This window comes from Ischnura elegans, chromosome 10 (genome assembly GCF_921293095.1).
Source record: "Ischnura elegans chromosome 10, ioIscEleg1.1, whole genome shotgun sequence".
Classification (NCBI taxonomy): Eukaryota; Metazoa; Arthropoda; class Insecta; order Odonata; family Coenagrionidae; genus Ischnura; species Ischnura elegans.
This window is the reverse complement of record NC_060255.1, coordinates 58,598,594-58,614,201: the sequence shown is the minus strand read 5'-3', so window position 1 is coordinate 58,614,201 and position 15,608 is coordinate 58,598,594. Positions and strand designations below refer to the sequence as shown.

Sequence of the window (15,608 nt, the reverse complement as noted above, 5' to 3'; positions counted from 1 at the left end):
TTCTTGAGGTTGACCTCGACTATCCGCGAAACCTTCACGATAAGCATTCAGATTTTCCGCTTTGCTCAGAAAATAAAGTCCCACCTAACGGTAATCATGTCAAGTTGCTAACTACCCTCGCAAATAAAACAAAATATGTAATACATTACGTAAATTTGAAGCAGGCTCTTTCCCTAGGTCTTGTTCTGCAAAAGGTGCACAGAGTCATCAAGTTTAATCAATCTCCATGGATAAAGCCATACATTGACCTTAATACTAACCGTAGAAAATTAGCAACAAATGAATTTGAAAAGGATTTCTGGAAATTTTTAAGTAATAGTTTATTTGGACGTTGTTTATTGAACGTACGCAAACACATTAATATGGAATTAGTATCTAGCGAAAAGAGATTGCAGAAATTAATCAATAAAACTCAATTTTTGGATAGGACAATTTTTCATGAGTCACTCGTCGGAGTTCATTTAAGAAAAACCAGCAACAAAATGAAAATTCCCATTTACATTGGTTTTTGTGTTCTAGACCTTAGCAAAACGTTAATGTATGATTTTCACTATCGAACAATACTACCCAAATACAACAACAAAATTTCCCTTGCTTACAGCGACACATATAGTTTTATCTATGACATAAAAACTGTCGATTTTTACAGTGATATGCTGGAAAACCTTGATGTATTCGACACGTCAAATTACTCAAAAGATCATCCTTGCTATTCTGACGAAAACAAGAAAGTGTTAGGAAAATTGAAAGATGAATGTGATGGACGAATCATGACTCATTTCGTTGGATTGCGAAGTAAGCTGTACTCGTATAAGGTTCACGGGTGTAAAGAAAAAAAGAATGCTAAGGGATTGTGATTCTTCCGTAGCATTGATTTGACGTGTGAAAGATCTAATCGTTGCTATGAACTCCAGGTTGCCACAGGATGCACTGAGAAAGAATTCAGAGCTGTGGAGGGTAGCTATAAGTGAAATGTTAGTTTAATGGTGTTTGAGATATCTATTCCATATGTTTGATTGATATTTCTTTCTTTTAGGCTGTCGATGAATTCCATGATTATTTGTATCTGTGGGAAGCTGGGGCAGAAGGAAAATGTAATTTTCTTTCTTCGAACACTTTGCTTTAAGGTTACACTGACAGCCACCTTGGAGTTATTCCATTTTCTAGAATTAGAATGTGGTTTCACATATCTGATGACTGTTAGGCTTAACCAGGATGCGTTGGAGGTATCTCATGTTCAATTAAATAACTGTTATGTATGAAATTTGTCATAATAATTGAGGGGGAATATTTTTATAATGGTTCCATTTTCTTTTTGAGAGGTTCTTTGGAATGATGAGGTCGGCCTACGGCTGCAATGACCATCCGGACTCAAATTTATTTGTATATATTTTCCGGCTTATATGAGCACCAACTCTCTGGTGAAGCCACCAGCAGGGAGGCGTCTAGTGCAGAAGGGCAAACCACTCCCATGGGTGCTCATGAAGTTGGAATTCATGAGAACCGCTCTGACCAGTTCCAGGTTCTTCTGGAGTCGATTATAGACAGATGAATCCCTCCGGGAAGCTTGTATCCATCCTCTAGCTCAGCCACTGATCACTCGTACAGCCGTGACCACTCTGCCGTTTGTCCTTTCATACTTTTCTGGTTCTGTTGCCAGGAAAGCTGTGAGGTTCACTAAGTATGAGACTTGTCATACTGTTATGCTCTCCAAAAATCCAGTGTCAGAAGAGCATGAACAATTTACTGCATCTCAACGTGAGGGTAATTTGACCTTAGCCTCAGAGTGACTTATTTCCCCAGTAAGTAAGCTAGAGGAAGTCACTCTGTCAGTACTGACAACGGAGGAGCTGAGTGTCCACATAATCTTCCGGATAGCCACAGCTATTGAGGAGCAGTCATTACCACTGGTGCGTTGTGACTCTCATTGCCATGCCCTCACTAAAGTTATTGTGTAGTTCTATGTATGCACTCGGGTGCATTTTGCTTGCAGGCAAGCCAATGCTGTTGCAAACATACAAAAGGAATACACGAGGCTACAGTTTGGTGTGTGTGCTATCCCTTATTTAGACGACTGGCTAGTGGTATTGAGTGATTCTTACAGGGACAGTGTTGATAAGATTAATGTTGTGCTCCCCTTGCTCGAAAGTGATCTAGGTATTACAATTAATCGTTCTAAATCCGTTCTTGTGCCTCGGCAAAAGATCCTTTATCTGGGGGTGTCCATAGACAATGTGCGCACTCAACTGAAGTTTACCCCAGCCGAGTTAGTGCAGCTTCACTTCACCTTCTCCATAGAGCCTCGTCTACGTGCACTTGACCTGCCCAAGCAGCTGGCTATGTGTCTTGGTCATGTTATATTCTAAACCTCCCATACTTCCTCATTTCTCATGTATACCAGCGCAAGATAACCTGGATACAACGATGCTGGGACATGGGAATCTTTTCGAGGCCGAGACGGATGTCGGTCTACTCTGTCACCTTCGAAGCACACACAGATGCAACACCATGGCCATGGGCAGTGGTGTGTCCTGCCCTGGGAATCGAGTTTATTCAGCTACTAGACCATGAACTTCCTATATACTACGTGGAAGCTACCGCGACATTAAAGGGTTGTCTGTATTTATTTAAAAATTCTCCCGACTATGCTCATTTTGTAATGTACACAGATAATAAGGTGGTTTTATCTCGTTTGTTCAAGGGTTCTGGCCTTATGTTTAATGATGATGACTACTGTAATATGTTTTTCAACTTAATAAAGGATTCGACGCATAGCGCCTCCAGGAGATTTGTGCCTACGGCTACCAATCTCGCAGACCGTCCATCAAGGACCTTTCAAATTCTGGAACCCAAAACTAATTTAACCGACTCTTTCAGCAAAGATGATTACTGGTAAGAACGGTATTATGGATTTCTTACACGCAATCTAAAACTAAGCCTTCCATAGCCCCGAAGCCCCAGCCTGTATCCTTTCATAGAGTCAATAGATAAAACAAAGAGATTGTCTTGCTTGGGATGTTGCAGACTGGCACTGACAATAGTAGTATATAAATGCCACAAATCCCTGGGAAAGCTCCACTCAATCAGGGCCCTCGAGTCAATCAGATGGGTTAGCCTAAGTCACCGCTTCTGAGCTCATACCGATTGCTGATCTGAGCTCTCGTCTGAGTCCCCTCCCCCCTGATCGGCTTACCCGTCTCACCACTACCCTGTGCAGACCAACGGCCGAACTGAGACCCAGCCCTCATTGTTAAGTGTGTCAGAATCCTCAGTAATATTTCTCTGTACTAATGATAATTGTAATATGAAATAATTAGAAAAAACATCCACAGCTTCCTACTCATTGAACCCTACTATTTCCTGAGTGACACTCTCACTAGTGGGTCCTAGAAGTTTTCTTCTTGGCCACTAACACCCTTTTAGTCGCCTCTTACGACAAGCAGGGATACTGCGGGAGTATTCTATTATCCCCCTACCCGCAGGGGTCCACAAGTAATGCACAATAAAAGTGAACGAAGCAGAAGCACTTTAAGTAAAGATTGCCTTGGAATACAGCAAGCAGTGAGGAAGTTTTCCCTGGTTCAATGCAAAAGAAATGAGGAGCTCATGACACAATATCATATTATGCTGCCCATTGTCACTTCAGCCATCTCATTTGTATACCAATGCATTGGCAACACAGAAATTCAAAGATTTATACAAAATTCATTGAGGATTAATGTTTAAATCAGTTATGATCCCTGATGATCTGACATCAATACGCCAGCTAGCCTGCAGGCACTGGTGGATGTATTAAGGTAAGAGTGTCACTTCATGAAATGATCAAAATATTGAAACCGAAGTCATAAGGTTTTGCAAATGTTCTAGAGCAAAATATTTGAGGGTTAACAAGAGAGAGGGGGGTTAATAAAACTAAGGAAGGCTTTGATGGGGAGAGTAGAACTTTACAGGGCTGAAACATGGAAAATGACAAAAGAGGACAATAAAAGACTGGAGGCGTTTGAGATGTGGGAGTGCAGGGTTATGGTGAAATGAGATGACTAAAAAAAGAGCAAATAAGCACTGGACATGGTGGGTGAGGATAGGAAAATTCTAGAGGAGATGCAGAGGTTCTGGATGGACCAATTGCTTAATAGGGAGGGGATGTTGAAATCCTTGTGAGAAGAGAGAATGTTGGGAGGAGGGAGGAAAAGAAAGGGGTCTAAGGCCAAAATGAAGACTGATAAAGAGGCCTCACTGTAGAACAAAACTCCATGAGGAAATTGAGGCAGGAAAAGTAAAAGGAAAATATCATGCTCTATTTAACCTACCTGAACTGGTATGTTTCCTGTCATTATGACATTCAAAATTTCTTAAAACAGATTCAATGAACAATCACTGGCAACAAAATCATCCACTGCAAAATAAAAACACTTGCATTAATAACAGATATAGGTATAATTTTTATTATCAATAGTATTGTTTCCATTGGCTGCTTTAGCAGGGCAGGGTACAAATAAGGGAAGATACACAAATTGCATGTGCACAGGTGCAAACGCAACAGGAGAAAAGAGGGCAGGGGGAGAGTGGGTGTGGGAATCCATAAGGAACATCAACATCTGCATTGCCCCATTGCATTTGCGTCATTTCAGCACCCACAGCAATGGTTCCAATATGTTCCAAACCCTTCTTAGCATGCACTCAGATCCACAGCACATTTTCTTTTGGGGAACAGTAGACCCAACAACTCTGGAAGGCATTCATCACACAAGAGCGCAAACCTTCCATTTATTTATGCGTGCACAAATCAATCCTAACAGATAACCATTCACAAGAGAGCTGAAAAAATGAAAACACATGGAATGATAATTTATTTCCAATTAAATAATGCCTGGCTTCACTAGCAATGTTCTGTCCAATGGAAGTTCCGACAAATTCAAGCCACCTGCAAACTGGAATGATTTTTTTAAGAACAAGAAATTGAGGATCTGACTCAACAGGGATAAAAATTAAGTGCCAAAAAATATTTTGAGGCAGGATGTTCTTGCCAAGGCTATATAGATGGCAAACGACAGTCAATAGGGACAGCTATGCGCCACCTGATTACCCAATCTTTCTCATTAACTGATCACACCATATCACATGATATGATAATAATGCTAAATAAGTACAGGTGGTGTACCTCACCACTGATATCATCCCCCCCTTTCATATAGACACACCCATGCAATAAAATAGAAAACACCCCCTTCATCAAGCCTGGCCTTTGAAAGCATGAATATAACTGGTAACAGAGGATTAATGAGTAAAATGTCAACAAATGTACAAGAGCAAATAAAAGGAGGGTAAACTCTAACAAAACAGTTTCTTCCATCTTGAGCAGCAAAGAAAAAGGACACTGGTTTCCAAGGTTGATGCTCCTTTATAAAAAATTTATAAATAATATGCGCTAGGCTTCCTCTGAAATTTGGAACCACTCTATGCATTCATTCCAATCAGCAAAATATATATGTATATATGAAGCCACCAACTTCACCCTAATTCTCTTCACTAATAATTCTCATCACTTCGCATCTCCCTCGACACACACAGGAACGACACGGCTCATAGCAAGCACAGGCAGGGAGGGCCAACTGTCAAAAACAGTCTCCAAAGACCAAAATGGAGGCACAATGATAATATCCGCTCGGCTCTTGTGCAGGCGTGAAGAGTCGAGTATGCTGTAGTGGCTAGCACACAGTGACAACTGTCTTGCGTGCCACTTAACGTCATGGGGGGTATGCACAATATGGGCATATATACGCCCACCTCCTCCCCAGCACACAGAGGTCCACCTCACATGCTGCCTTGACAATCCGCGCAAGAAGCAGTTCAGACGCCATGTGGACGCACAAACATTCACTCTGGACAGTGGCAACCACCGCTGCATCTCACAGACGCCTCAGGATAGGTGTGGCGAGAGAGTGGTCCTCAGCTCCTCCAAGAGGTGCACAAGCAGTGCATCACAGTCACTCTTGGCGTCGAGGTTCAGCACAACAGGCTGACCACTTGCTTTGGCCAGCATGCACACGTGGTGGCCAATAGCAGAGCGGGCATAAAGCGAAGCAGAGTCACCCACCTGCTCAACTAGTGTCAGCCCTCCCACGCAAGCACACAGCATCTTCAGCACCTGCATCAGAGAACACAACACACCTTAGGATGGGGATTTAGCGAGGAGTAATTCAAAGGCATAGACACAATGACACACAAACTCCAGTAAGATCAGAAAGTTCACTAATGACAGGCCCAGACTAAGGTTAGATAATAAAAATTATACAGTAGACTCTCGATAATTCGAACAATATTATTACGAAGTTCATGTTATTACAAAGCAATTCGTTGGTCCCGACAAAAAGGCCTATTCATTCTATAGTAAAAGAAACGTCATAACAAACCTCAGTCCCAGTCCCGGCTGTTACAAAATTAATTATTTATTTACTTTATTACGAAGTTCTGCGAAAAAACAATGGCATTTAGGTGAATATACATTACGCTACGTTATTATCATTTATCTACGTTTAAGTTCTCTTCTTGTACTGTGTCCAACAGCATCAAATTTGGTTCTTTCTTCAGTAGGAGATACTTCAATATGCACGCAACATCGTGTAATAAGCTTCATTCCTGTGGAATTATGGTGACCCACTCATTAACTCTCATAAATTGGACGTACAGTTAGTCTTCCTATCCACATTGGATTTTAGAACTTTCATAAATACGAACATTCGAATAATTCAAGTGTCCCCAAAATTTCTAGCATTTCACCAATTCTTTCTTCCCGCAGACAGCCATTTTTTTCGGCTCTGACTACATTGCAAGCTAGATCAGTTCTTGACAATCATGAATTAACACAATATTGATGAGCGGTGTTACATTCTGCAGGATAACCACTCTCTTCGATGCCTTGTGTAGGCTTATCAAATAAAGAGCAAGGTCTCGGAACATATCTTTGTATATCGAGGACTTGCTCATAATTTAATCACGTATTACACACTCATTATATAATACACTTGACTCTGAAGATTATAAGTGCAGGAGATTCAAGAGACAAGAAATTTTGACAAAGTATGTTTTTTTTTCTTTCGATGATTCCTGAAAGAAACATTCATATGAACTTTGTTATTGCAAACCTTCGGTTTTTTGGTCCTGTGAACTTTGTAATAACAAGAGTCTACTCTAATAATAAATATAACTGTCTAGATAACTCTAGTTTGCCCACAAAACACAATTACAGCAAACATCATTATTGATACAATAGAATTAATGCAGTAGCACCTTGATGGCACAATAACAGCAACTACATTGACCTTTAGAATAATACATTACCCTGGCAGAAATATGCAACCAAAATTAAAAATTTTTATTAAGAAAATACTGTCATCTTTCCTTACCAGCAGATTTTTTCTCATTTTTTACCTCAGGAGGCATCCTATTGAAAATCTTCAGGCCCATCCTTTTGGGCCTTGAATAGCACTATGAGTCTCTACAGTACTATGAGCACAATAGCACTGTTATTAAAGTTTTGATGCAGGTCTTCACAATTTAGGGTATATAGTGTGTCCAGACAACCAAAGCAGTAAAATTCATGCATAATTCCCAGTTTTCTAGGGAAAATTTACGAAATTACAGGTTTACCTTACCTGATTACTACAATGGATAAGAATTTTAAAACACCTGAAATTACTTCAACATTTTTAATAAATATTACATTCAAGTATTTATAAGGACAAGGAATAGGTTAGTTAACACATATTGTAAGTAAAATTTAAATTTATTCAATACAAGCCAAGAAGCTGCTTCGACCTGCAAAGTAGGTGTTGACGTCACCTCGAATCCTATACTGTTTTGGAATGTTTTGGAATCTTACTTCAGTTAAGTTTCCTTACATTTCAATACTGTTGTTTCGTCTAGCATCCCACATCTCGATGCGGCTGTAAAAATTCTACTAAGCCACTCCACTTAAAATCACGAGTAGCACATTTTAGACCAGAAAATGGGTGTTGAATAGGGTAGTTTCCTTCATCAAAGAAAACAAAATGCATTGATTGCGATTCGTTACCCACCATTAGTGTATTCATAATATAAAAATTTTTTGGTTTTACAAATCCCAGTTTAGACGAATGGCAATGGTCAATTTTAACCTCATTTGAAAAAGGCCAGATTGGCACCCATGCGATTCCACTCCACGTGACGTCACAGGGACCTAGTTTCTATACAAGTAAATAGGAGTTTTACATCGTCTGAGGTTACCAATGCATAAGGCACAGAGCTCAGGGAAACATCTCTTAATAATCACCTATTAAAACTGGCTAAGGTCGAAAAGTTTCCTTCGTTTGATAGGGGAATAATAATCCTTATTTAAGCCAAGCGCTAGCTGCTAGCAGATTACTCAGCTACCTGCTAGCAGCCTGCGTCGTATCAGCGCTCAAACCTTGCCCCAAGGTCACCTCACACCCAACAGCTGGAACCAGAAATACGTCACACGGAATTTCTCCCAGCATTCCTACTTAGCCGTCGCGTTTTCGCACGCTTGAAAATTTTCACTTTTAGTTTAATCGTGAAAAATAGATATCGTAATTCAAAAATCTAAGAACATGAAATGCTTACTCCACGAGTAATAATCTTTCGATTTAGGCAATAAGAAAATAATAGGAAACCACCCTATTGGCAAAATTTTACGTGAAATGAATTTGAAATAAAATATTTTAAAATTCCAGGTTGGAGCAAAAATACATGCATAATTCCAGCGACTAAAAATTCACACACAATTCACAATTTTCCTGGTTTTCCAGGTTGCTGGACACTCTGGTGAAGTGGCAGAGGTGAACCCACTGGATGAACACCAAGAAATGGTATTTCTGACATTTATGCCAACAACATGAAGTATGGACACACACAGAATGAGCAGCACGATTTTGGCTGGCCAATTTGGATCTTAGCTTTGCAAAAATTTCTTCTGCCACAAGTCATTTTGACTTGTCACCTAAATTATTGGACTTGGGAATAAATTGTGCAGTAGCCTAGGTTCCCTAAGATCCCTCCCAACATCATGATCGTACCAGCAAGGTTCTTGGCTATCACATTCTTTTTGCATAATACCCTACTTCCACGAATCTATGACAATTTTATTTCCATCCATATTCCTACAGAAAACAGGGCTCGTCTTATAATCAGTTCAAAATCCCCAACTTTTAGCAGAAATTCAAAAACACATGCTGGATTTCACGGTTTCCAAGGATCTGTAGACACCTTGCATTTACATTGTGGGTAAAGTAGATAAGGGAGATAATTCATTACCTGTGAGAAGGTCATGTGCACTGTTGAGGATGCAAGTGAGAGGGAACGCCGGTGACCAAGGTCCCCACTCGACAGCAGGTCAGCAAATGACCCCTCGCTCATCTGACCACCCACAATGGACGGGCCGAGCAGGTATGCCGAGCACGGCACTACTAGCCACATATCCAGCTTTTCGTGGCTTGAACCAGCATCACCCTGCAACAATCACAAGAATCTCATCAACACTTGTACTGTCTTGTATGATAGGCAGAACTATAAGGAGGAAGCTCTTAATATTGGTCGAATGAGAATTAGCAATATTTCCACAGAATTTATCAGAACACGATATGTTTCCAAGTTACATTGACATTAACAAGCGCACTCCTGTGGGAATATTGGGTCATTCCATGCCAAATCATCACAGAAAAGTGGACTTTTCAACCCGACCGTCTCAGATTTGCTTGAAATTTGGTAGGAAGTTGAAGCACATGGAACTGTGCTCATACACAAAATTTTAACCCTCAGCCATACACGGTATTCATACAGCAGGGTTGCAAACATGACAAAATATGCAAAATTTTCCCTCGCATGCTCTTCAAAAATAAATCATAACTTAGCTAATAATTGTGGTAGAAACTTCCTGTTGGTCTCATTTTAAAGCTAAAGGAACATGGTTTCGGTAAAAAATGTTGGATTTTAAGATACCGATTTTTTTTATTCCGAGGTCACACCATGTGACCTTCGACCTTGAGTATCTAAAAAAATGTATCTTAAATTTTATTCGGAAAAATATATGTTAAACAGTTAAATGCATTCTATCTTTGGTATAAATTTCATTTTGGGATGGCTTTGGGAACAGGAGTAAAAAAAATCGTGAGAACATCATACTTCACATTCAGTGGAAAAACTTAGCATTTATGTATAGAAATTACCTGAATAGAATTGAATTATGTATAGAATAAAATTTAATGTTCTATACAACACCCAGGAAGAAATATAATCAAAAACTAGTTAGTTCCTCCTCCTCTGAAGTGCTTCTTCTGAACTCAGAGTCGAAAGCTGTGAATTTGTAAGTTCGCCCAGTTGCAGTACATGGATCGACCTTAGCAAGAACTTGTTCACTTGGAATATTAAGAATGCCTGGCTGGTGTGGATACACATATGATGGTGATGGTCCTTTGGGATGTAAGAAATTGACCAAAACTTCCTGTGAGGCTACATTCACACTCATGACACAACCTAACCACCACGCATCACTATAGACACAAGTCACAAAACCTTTAATTTCTTCTAGAGACAATGTTTCTTGTGGAATATTTGTTTCATGCACATCACTGGTGGTGTCTGTTGAAAACTTCTTTTTTATTAATTCATTCCTTGTTCCTGGAATGAAAGTATGAAATGTTTGAGTTCCAGGTATTGGTCTTTTTTTTTCAAGTCGAGTGTGTAGCATCCTCCCATTTTCCATTATTTCTTTTTGACACACATAAACGAAGTTCTTATTCTTAATTTGTCTGTTACCCAGACAAACATTTGTCTTGGAGTCGTAATTTGATCATTATAGATACGTTGTAAGCTTGCACTAGTGGCTAGCCCCTTCAGAGTTCCACCCAATCCATCACATGAATTCTAGCCATGAGATGTGGCAAAGAAGTGCCACTCGGCTGGAATCCCAAATTCAACTTTGTGTTGTACCAGGTTTGAAAATTTTTTCCTGTTTTTGTATTGGCCTGCACACACCCCAATGCTTAGGGCGTAGAGAGGCAAATTTTGTACTGTTCTGTCTGTTTGAAATGAATGTACACTTCTGCAAGGTTGTTTAAAATTAGCCTCTTTTGTATTTGTTCTTTCACCCCACCCATTTTAACACACACAAAGTCTTTTTTGCCAGGCATAATTCTGCTGACATCATCATTGGCGTAAGTGCTCTTCACAGTCTCGGCAACATCAGGATCCATGCTCTTTCCTGGTTTAGGATTTGGTGTTGACATAATCCCACGTTCTTTTACTAATTGCTTTGTTTTTCATATCATGTTCTTACTAGCTAGTGGAAATTCTTGCTCGATTCTTTTGATACTCCAGAGTTTAGGAAGGCGGGTCAAAGTAGTTACTTTCTCACTTTTCATAGTAGTTTCTTCAAAATTTTCTTTTAGTTGTTGCAAATGTCATCACAACTATGATTGTTAGGCACGGATTCTCCAGCTGGAATCGGAAATATCTTCTCTTTTACGACTTTTGCAATTTTAATAGCTTTCTTTCTGGAGTATGGCTCTTCCTTCATTCTCTTCCTCTTGTTAGGTGATGCACCAATATTACTCAGACTTTCATATAATGTTTATATAGCAGATTCGGTCCTGAATGTGCTCAATGCCATATCACTTTCTTCATCAACTTGCTTGGTTCTTCACGAGGAGCATAATCAAATATGTTTATTTCTTGCTACAGTTGTCACAAATCATTTGTTCACAATTGACATGCGATAGTTTTCCCACCATCCATGGTAGCACTTTCCTCAATTGTTTTCTACTGCATTATGCCTTTTAATGTCTAAAGAGTTGCAGCACTGTGTGTCTATATACGTCTTATCCATTACCACACACTTATTTAAGTTGTCAATTATTATACACACTAAGTAGTCCCTTGAAACACACGTGAACTCCACAGAAGCTCGAGAAAGACTTGAGCTTGCTTACCAGACTAGTAGTGCACTTACAGAAAGAGAGAGAGCTAGAGAATTTTGAACTTGTGTGATGGATGTTTTATACAGGAAGAGCATAAAATGTCAAATGAAAATTTAGCGTACAATTTGTACACAATGTTCGAAGGATTTCCAGGTTATGGTGTGGATGCACAAATGGTATAAAAAATGTGTATGTTGTATAAAAATTTGGCTTATCACAATTTGTATGCTTTGTATACAATATGCACTACCGTACATTGTATACATTTTATGGACACACAATATATGCATATACCATGAGTTCATTTTTATGCAAATGTACGTAAAATTACATTGTACACATCCAAAATGGAAATTGAGTATATTGTATACAATGTACTCAAGTATGCTTTAATATACAAAAGCATATAAATTTATGTAAAATGTGTACATTGTACACAGCCTGTTTAGAACTTGTGTACAACTTTTTCATAGGGGATATTATTTTCACTCATAATTCAATAATTTTTTTACTCCTGTTCCCAAAGCAATCCCAAAATGAAATTTATACCAAAGATAGAATGCATTTAACTGTTTAACATATATTTTTCTGAATAAAATTTAAGATACATTTTTTTAGATACTCAAGGTCAAAGGTCACATGGTGTGACCTCGGAATTAAAAAAATCGGTATCTTAAAATCTAACATTTTTTACCGAAACCATGTTCCTTTAGCTTTAAAATGAGACCAACAGGAAGTTTCTACCACAATTATTAGCTAAGTTATGATTTATTTTTGAAGAGCATGCGAGGGAAAATTTTGCATATTTTGTCATGTTTGCAACCCTGCTGTATGAATACCGTGTATGGCTGAGGGTTAAAATTTTGTGTATGGGCACAGTTTCATGTGCTTCAACTTCATACCAAATTTCAAGCAAATCTGAGACGGTCGGGTTGGGAGCTGTGATGATTTGGCATGGAATGACCCTATTGCAATTTCCCATTTAACTAACACCTGTATTACCATGCTACTAATTTTTCATTCCTGCAAGCAGAGGGCATTGAGAAATGGCACAATATTTTCTAGGCTAAGAGCACCAATGGTAATTAGAAATATCATAGCAGTCAGGCAAGCTAAGAAGCCTCAGAAGTCATTAATTATGAGTATCTTCACACACTGACTCAGGAAATGTCAAGACTTAGAATCCCTTACGTGGAAAACCCATCCCTCACTCAGCCGCCCCCCCACAGTGCTTTTCCCGTTACTTTTGGGTCCCCCCTCCTAATTTATACCATAGCTCAATCAGCACAAAATCAACTCTCAAAAATTGAAAAAAAAAAATACATTCCCTGTGAAATAGTGCACAAAACATTATGAGGCATGTATGCAATTCAATGCAGAAAAGAACAGTCCCTTTTTTTATATTTGTAATGCATTGAAATTGGTTGTTCGGACAACAAAGCTCATCTAGCTCAGGAGTCTTGCTTTGTTTATTTACAGAAAATAAGTACCCCTCTGAATTAGAGAATTGAAGATAAAAAGGGTGAAGAGTGACTTACCTGATCCAGTATGTAAGTTAGCGTTGCTCGCAGTTTATGAGGAGACGTGGGCTCCGAGACAGTAAGGGAGAAGGCTATCTCAGTGGAGGCACCTGGGGGCAGCAGTTGTACTTGAAGCCCTGTCGCTTCACCCATTAGTGAATCCTGAAAATATAAGGTAGGAAGTAGATTATCAATGGCTTCCAGGCAGATTGAAACACATTTTGGAGGGGGAACTTGCCATTGAGCATAAGCAATGTAAAATCTTAAGCTAAATGAAGACATTAAGTCCTAAGGATTGTAGTGTTTCCGCTAATTTAGGATATTTCCCGATAGAAGGTCTCCAATGAATTGTGAATTAACAACCTAATCTAAAGATACGAAAATATTACTTCATTTTAATTAGAGGGGAAGCAAAAGCAGCCTCGATCAAGTCTACAAAATGGCTACTTTTTACCAGGATGTAAGATAGGTAAGTTTACTAGGACCAGGATGTAAGTTCACCAGGACCTTATAGTGACTCTTACCAATTTTTGGCACTTTTTTTTAACACAGCATTGTGAAATTTTTGTATGCCACAACATAGAAGCCCTTATGTTAGGGCAAAAGCCACAATCAACAGATTTTGGATTCTTTAAATACAAAAACTTCCTTATTACACTGGTTACTACTGCACCACCCAAAATCTGGCAAAAACCCAAATCCACCACCGCCTAAGTCGCGACAGTGACAGATTCCGGATGCGCAACTGCATTGAAGCTTTAACACCAATATTTTTCATAACTGATGTCTCTAAACTGTAACTAAGCTCTCCCTGACTGAAAAAATAACATACTCTTTATCATTTTTTTTGTTTTCAAATCTCAAAATTTTGAGGCAAAAATTCCGATGGATGAGGTTAATTTTGAAAGGATAGTTGATGATTGCAAGATGCATTGGGGCTTATAAATGTTGTTGGAAACTCACCATTGTAGAGGGCCCATTGAGTTGCTTCACACTCGGAGACTCGGACAAGTTGAGATCGAGCCTCCTGAGGGGCCAGGCACCCCTGTTCACAAGCACAACGCCAGCATTGACAGCAATGGCACCCTGCTCCAGGATGGATGACCCCCTCCACTCACACGTCTGCATTCACAGATAACAAAGTAAATTACAAAGAGGCAAGGAGAGCTGGCAGGTAGTACACAGAGGCAGACCAAGGCAGGTCAAGGGACAGACAGCATGCTGTGGAACTGGAGGTCACAACACACTCAAACATTAGCAGAGAGTTCACAAATATAAAAAGCATTTCTTCATGCTTTCATGGCAAAATTGGTAATAATCTCCCGAACTGATAATAATAAAGAGAGTAACGATGAATAAGAGCCAATTTGCTGTTTGGGTCATTCCATGTGAATTCAACACACCACTCAACCCGACCACGTCAGATTTCTTTCAAATTTGGTGTACTCAATGGTGCTGGCAAGTGATGGAAAAATATCAATTTGTAGAGGTAAATGATGATTTTGACAAAAGTTACAGGTCTGCAAATGTTGTGAATTTGTCAAAATTTCAGCGTGTCTCTCTAAAGGTAAATGACTATAATTCCGGTTCTATTCAAGGTAGAAAAATGAAACTTATGTTTTTGGAAAGGTAATATGTAGGGCTTTACATTGATATACAACCTATTTTTAATAATTTCAATACTCGAGCAACATAAAGTAAAAGACAATACTTTGCACAAGTTCATGCTTTAACATACAGCGTTCAAGTTTTTTGATTAGGCTACACTGCATTGCGGTTGTTCCCCAAGGAACGAATTTGCGCTATATCGAAATTGCTCTAATCAAAATTGCGCTATGCAAGGCATGGGTGTATTCTATTCACTTTATGCAGTCGGGTGAGCTTTCCTGAGAGCCCAGACATTCTCCGAAGGCTTCACAAATGGGTAGGGGTAGTACCGGGAGAGAGAGGAGGACCGAACTTAACATTGTCAAATGTACATGGCCGCCCTAATTTGTCACTGCAAATGCATTAGTCATAGGTGGCTACAGGCATTTTGGCCCTGGCAACGAGACAATATAACAACTCATCTGGAAGATATTGACAATAATCCTTTCACACAAGCCCATGACGTTGC

General features: G+C 39.3%; 1 protein-coding gene across 2 annotated transcripts in view; it reads right to left on the bottom strand.

Annotated features, from left to right (window-relative positions):
* Positions 1-4,418: 4,418 nt before the first annotated feature.
* LOC124167272 (AP-3 complex subunit delta-1) overlaps positions 4,419-15,608 on the bottom strand; it is a 50,050-nt gene continuing 38,860 nt past the window's right edge. For both annotated transcript variants that reach the window (XM_046545181.1, XM_046545182.1), the window contains exons 20-23: positions 14,456-14,614; positions 13,511-13,654; positions 9,313-9,507; positions 4,419-6,148 (exon numbers count right to left, since the gene is read on the bottom strand). In XM_046545181.1, coding sequence (XP_046401137.1) covers positions 5,921-6,148; positions 9,313-9,507; positions 13,511-13,654; positions 14,456-14,614 — 726 coding nt within the window. In that variant the 3' untranslated portion in view covers positions 4,419-5,920. The remainder of the gene's footprint in view (positions 6,149-9,312; positions 9,508-13,510; positions 13,655-14,455; positions 14,615-15,608) is intronic.